General features: G+C 42.1%; 1 protein-coding gene across 1 annotated transcript in view; it reads left to right on the forward strand.

Annotated features, from left to right (window-relative positions):
• Positions 1 to 1050, forward strand: part of LOC107045531 — a 1602-nt gene extending 552 nt beyond the window's left edge. The window contains exon 2 of the mRNA XM_015267836.1: positions 57 to 1050. Coding sequence (XP_015123322.1) covers positions 57 to 1050 — 994 coding nt within the window. The remainder of the gene's footprint in view (positions 1 to 56) is intronic.
• The last annotated feature ends 5041 nt before the right edge of the window (positions 1051 to 6091 follow it).

A 6091-nucleotide genomic window follows, 5' to 3' on the forward strand; every position in this document is an offset into this window, starting at 1 on the left:
ATCTGTCATTTATTCGAGGAAATACGCTATGAATTGAATGCTGTGGAAATTGATAGATGCAAAAATGTTGGTCTTACAACATTAATGAAAAACTACATTTCTCACAGCCCCAGTCATGGCGCTCTCATGGAAAACGCAGGCTGGAGAATTGATAAAGAGAAGAAGATAACTGATGATGCAGGATATTTTGATGTATCCATTCCCCTCAGCATGATATTAGGATTTGCTGAAGATTACCAGAGAATTGTTGTGAATGCGAAGCATGAGTTGATACTGACACGTTCACACAACGATATCAATGCCGTCATTCAGGGGGCACCTGCAGCTGGACAGCAGGCAGAGATGTTCAAAATTTCCCTCACCAAAATTGATTGGATGATTCCCTACATCAAACCTGCAGACTCTCAAAAAGTGCAACTTCTCAATCAGATTTCAAAGGACAACCTAGTGCCAATCAGTTTTCGAGCTTGGGAATTGTATGAGTATCCTCTCTTACCTAGGACACCGAAACATGTGTGGGTCGTGAAAACCTCAACACAACTGGAGAAACGTCGTTATGTCATTGTAGGCTTTCAAACAGCCCGTAAGAATCAACTGTTGAAAAATGCTAGTGAATTTGATCATTGTAACATTCGAGAGATCAAATTATTCTTGAATTCACAAAGCTATCCCTATGGAAATCTGAATCTTGTCATTGCACACAACCAGCCTGCTCTGCTCTATGACATGTACACCAGCTTCCAAACTTCGTATTACCATCAAGAGCCTGTGCCACTATTCAGCAGAGCAGAATTCTTGGAAACTGCACCTCTCATAGTCATCGATTGCTCCAAACAGAATGAGTTCTTGAAATCTGGACCTGTTGACATCCGCCTGGAGTTTGAGTCATCAGCGGACTTCCCCGACACTACAGCAGCCTACTGTTTAATCTTACACGATCGAATCGTTGAGTATAGNTTCCCCGACACTACAGCAGCCTACTGTTTAATCTTACACGATCGAATCCTTAAGTATAGTTTACTCAGCGGTAGTATGACGAAACTAATTTAATAAAAAAATGTTTTTTTTTTGGAAAAGGAATGTAATTTTTTAATGAAATAAACAGTAATTATTCTTGGAGACCAAATATCTTTTTATTTCTCATCACCTGCATTATTATTATTATTAGTGCTACATTCTGCCTTTTTTGTCAAAGAATTGAACATTATGATAACACCAAGTTTTAATTCCTGTAGAATACCAAGCATTGGTATAGCTGGACTCTTCTCCCTCAGATCTGGCCCCCTCTTCCTCTTCAATCCATTGCTCGTTGATGGACCGTCATCATTATCATCAGCATCATCATAAGAACTACTCCATCGATCTTGGACGAAATCGAGGTTCACTCTCACGACCAATTCTTCAATACACTCGAGAATCACATCCAATTTTTTTGAAATATGGCTGGACAATGGTAACACAGAATCATCAGATTCTTCTTCTTCAAGCCTTTTCCTCAAATCACAGTGATTTTGGTCCAAAGACAGGACATCTTTGATAAGACTCCAGATATTGTCAGGTGGAAGATCGGCAAAATACATCTCAACTAATTCTTCAAAATAGAGAGAGTACGGTGGCGTACTAATCAGATAACGCATATCGTCTATCGAAAGATCCTCCATGATTGCAACTAATGTGACCTCTCGAAAGTGCATAATTTATATCCTCTGACTCCCCACCCCTACTGTCCGCCGATATGATGAAAACTAGTGTAACCGAAATTTAGTTGCGGGAAACGATGAACGTTTCCTAGAAAAGCGTCTGCACTATCAACCGAAAAATTCTTTTTAGAAACAATTGATATTCCCTAGCAAAAATAATTTGATTTCAGAAATATATGTATGATCAACTTTTGACTTCTCCGGTCCATCATACGCTTATGCACTGCTCTCAGCTGATGAGGTCGACAAACTCGTACGTGTCGTCATGTAAACACCTTTACTCTAACGATCCACCAAGCGGTATCAAGGTCCATCGCGATTGTTTATACGACGCGTACGTATGATAAACATTGGGGCGCGCGACTACCCCCCCCCCTCCCCCCTCCCCCTCCCCACATGTCTGGGGCAGCATTCGGATGCTGACCCCCCACTCCCCCGTTCGCCATTCTCAGATGGTTCGTTTTGGACGTTTTGTATCCAGAAACGGCTTTACTTCACTACTAATTGTAATTACTCACTTTGAGTGGTTCTTAATTATATTTTGTGAATTCTTGAGGTAATCCACCACGTTTCTCTGCAAGCGAACGATTAGTACACTATTACAAATACTTAGGTAGAATTCCCGTCTTCCACTTGTTCGGAATTGATGAAGTTAGAATTGAATAAGTCATGAGTCTTAATTGTTTATAAAAGTTTGACCCACACCCACGATTCACCAAGTTCACCACTAATTCTCTCAGATGCAAGAAGCTGTTCTACTTTCGGTTAAAGGAACTTGTATCCCCGAACACTTGCTAATTTATGTTCCCTACTGCTATTCGAGAACACTCCGAATTTCCGAAGATAAGATCGAACACTAACAAGAACCGGACCGATTCCAACAAATACTTCCGCCAAGAAGTCGTAGTTGATTCGCGAGAGGGTTTTCGTGACTGAGGTTTGATTTTTTGGAGGGGCCTCCCCTTACTTGGGGAAAATGGAAATTTATTTGGAGTGGGGGAGGTGGCGTGATTTCCGCCTCTTTGGTTTCCTGGTTCATCGACCCGGCTCTGTTGTCGAATTTTGCAAGGTTGCGGTCTTTCGTTTTGCAAGTGTTCCCGAGGAGTGCAACGTTGTGCATTCTTCAGAGGTCGATGTCGGTTGGCATTGATTTTGAAATAGGGTGATTTGTGCATCGTTGTTGATGCGGAAGTGATTGAAATAATCTGGACATTACATCGCCTATAAAGTTAATTTCTGCGTTGAGAGCTTCTTTACCAACTGCTCGAGCTGCACTACCGAGGAAGGGCAAAATTTGACGAAAAAGGCCACCGAGGAAAGCCCCAATTCAATGGCCCCGTTGATATGGGCTCGCAACATAGACCCGTCCAAAATTATTGTATCTCTCCACTGACCCTCCACCAGCCTGGCTCGCGTAATATGCAATGTGACGACTCATTTTTCTCGTTAATGAAGTCCCTTGAAATGAAGTGTCACGTTCAAGAGTCCGTACTCGAATGGTATCATTTCACCACGATTGCACCTTATATCAATTTCAATTGTGCGATATGAGTATCTCATCAATGGAATATAATGAGGATTTGAAAAAGTAGCACAGTATGTGGCGCCATATGTATGGTACCACATTGGACCTGGGGAGAGAGAGAGAGACAACTGCGGTAAAAATTTTGAAGAAGACTCTGACGACGGCACCTATCCTCCAGTATCCGGATTTTGAGAGGACTTTTCTTTTGACGACAAATGCGTCAAAAATGACTGTAGGCGCCATTCTGTCGCAGGGGGAAATTGGCAAAGATTTGCAGATTGCCTATGCCAGTAGAATCCTAAAAACAGTGGAACAAGGTTGGAGTACTACGGAACGGGAGTTGTATGCTGTTGTTTGGGGAGTTAAGCATTTTAGGCCTCATCTATACGGCCGAAAATGCATCGTTGTCACGGACCACAGACACTTACGATGGATTTTCAACGTTAAGGACCTAGAATCGAAATTAATGCGTTGGCGCATAAAATTGGAGGAGTATGACTATGGAGTCGTTTACAAGGTCGGGAAGTTGAATACCAACGCTGATGCGCTCAGTCGTATCAACGTTGTAACCCGAGCTCAGGCGAAATCCGAGTCTACTAATCAGAGTGACGCGAAGGGGCACTCGATGGATGAAGCTGCAATAATCACTCCGGCTGAAGATGAGATAATGGGTATTCTGCAGGCATATCACGACACGCCGTTTGCGGGACATCCTGGGGCAAAGCGGATGTATGCAAAATTACGTCAGAGGTATCAATGGAAAGGAATGAAAGCGGATGTGGAGAAATTTGTGGCGACTTGTGTGGAATGCCAGCTTAATAAGATGGGAAAAGCAACAAAAGTACCAATGGTTATCGGGGAGAGTCCAGAGGAGGCGTTCGAGCAATGTGCCATGGACATTGTTGGTCCATTACCGGTCACGGAAGCTGGAAATAAATATATTCTCACGGTTCAGGACGCCTTAACGAAATTCAGCAGGGCAATTCCAATTCCGGACCAAGAGGCCAATGCCGTTGGGAAAATCGTGTGTGAATATGGGACACCACGGAAATTACTTACCAATAAAGGTCCGAAGTTTGTTGGTGAGGTTTCCAAGAACGTCTGTAAATTGCTGAAAATAAAGAAAATACAGACTACTGCGTATCATCCGCAAATGAACGGAATTGTCGAAAGAACTCATCGCACTCTTGCTGAATTTTTAAGGAGGTTCATTGTGGAGGATCAAGTTGGAGACAAAGTACTGATAAAGAACGAAGTTCTGCGGCGAGGGCGATCCAACAAGCTTTCCCAACCCTGGGGGGCGATTACGAAAGGATGCGCGCTGCTTGCGCGCGTGTGTGAGTCGGTGTGAGCGGTGTGCACACATAAAAAATGGCCGACTGTCATGACGAAAGGAACATGGACCATGGACCATAGTCTTGAAGTTGGTTTTAGATTGTTCTGACGTTAAGGGTATTATGGCGGGGTCCATAGCTGGAAAAAAAGCAGAGAATTCAATGAAAATTGCTGAACAGAGGATACGATCCATTTGAAAGCCGCGTGCAAAATATCAAGATCCCTACTTGAACAATAATAATGGGAATAATTTTTGAAGTTGCTACTTTTACACGCGGTTGACTGGGGCATCGGTAATTTTAGTGCTTTTCCTACGTTATTGATCTATCGATAACGTAGGAAATTTACAAAAATTCCCGATGCCCCATTTAACTGCGTTTATAAGTAGCAACTTCAAAAATTATTCCCATTATTATTGTTTAAGTGGGGATCTTGACATTTTGCACACGGCTTTCAAATGGATCGAATAATCTGTTCAGCAATTTTCGTTGAATTCTCTCCTTTTTTTTCAGCTATGCACCCCTCCATAATACCCTTAACAACACGTGTTTAGTGGTTAAAATGAATTAAATATAATAAAATGATGAAAAATCGATAAATAAAGTGGAGCATCGATGTGGAAGACGTTCGGAGAGTGAAAATCTTGGAGGACATCATCATCAGAGATTGAAAGCCCTATGCTCCTTGCAACGGAAATTGGACCACTTGGAGCCTGCTTATGGGAGTGAAGTGATTCGGGAGACAAGGAGTCCAGGTACCTGATGGGTGAAGTTGCCAGGGGTCGACGAGTTCCATCATTGAGGAGACTGCCAATGGAAGAAAATGCATAAAAAAAGATTCGCATGAGTATCGCTGACACACTCTCCAAGATAATCTGCATGGCTGCTGGTGAAGCTAAACCCTCGATGAACCTGTTGGAACTGGACCTGGCAATCGAGAAATCCTCTCATCTCGACGTCATCTTCATCAGGGAGTACGGGCCCGAGATATACCTAGCCATCTATGAGTCCCTCGAGCTCCCCAGCAACTTGGTTGAGAATATGGAAGTTCAATAAGAACGTGCTGCCACAGCATTTAACCATGACCTCGCATGGGCCTTGGCATTGGATAATATATCTAGTAACTGGGATTATAATTGCTTATGTTTTGTACAAAGACATCCCGAATTATTTAAATGAATTATTTTTAAATTCCCCAGATATCCCGTTCAACAATTATGGCCTTGATTGACTTCATAAACCAAGAAATTTGTCGGAGTAATCATTGGAATCGACTGAAATAAATTTTCCCATTTTTTGTCTGGTTAACAACCGTGAGAACTGATTATTATTATTACTATTACTATTCTTATTATCATTATCATTCAGTGATAATTGAGTTTTGATTGAGAATAAAGATTTAAACACCTTGAATTGAATCCATTAACCGATTGAACATGTTTTTGTTAGTTATTTCATAATAACTTGAGCTAAACAATTCCACTCGATACTCGTCAAACACATGGGGCAATTGGACCGTTAACCCTATCTCT

The sequence above is a fragment of the Diachasma alloeum genome, unplaced genomic scaffold (assembly GCF_001412515.2).
Source record: "Diachasma alloeum isolate Michigan unplaced genomic scaffold, Dall2.0 Dall_scaffold_00982, whole genome shotgun sequence".
NCBI lineage: Eukaryota > Metazoa > Arthropoda > Insecta > Hymenoptera > Braconidae > Diachasma > Diachasma alloeum.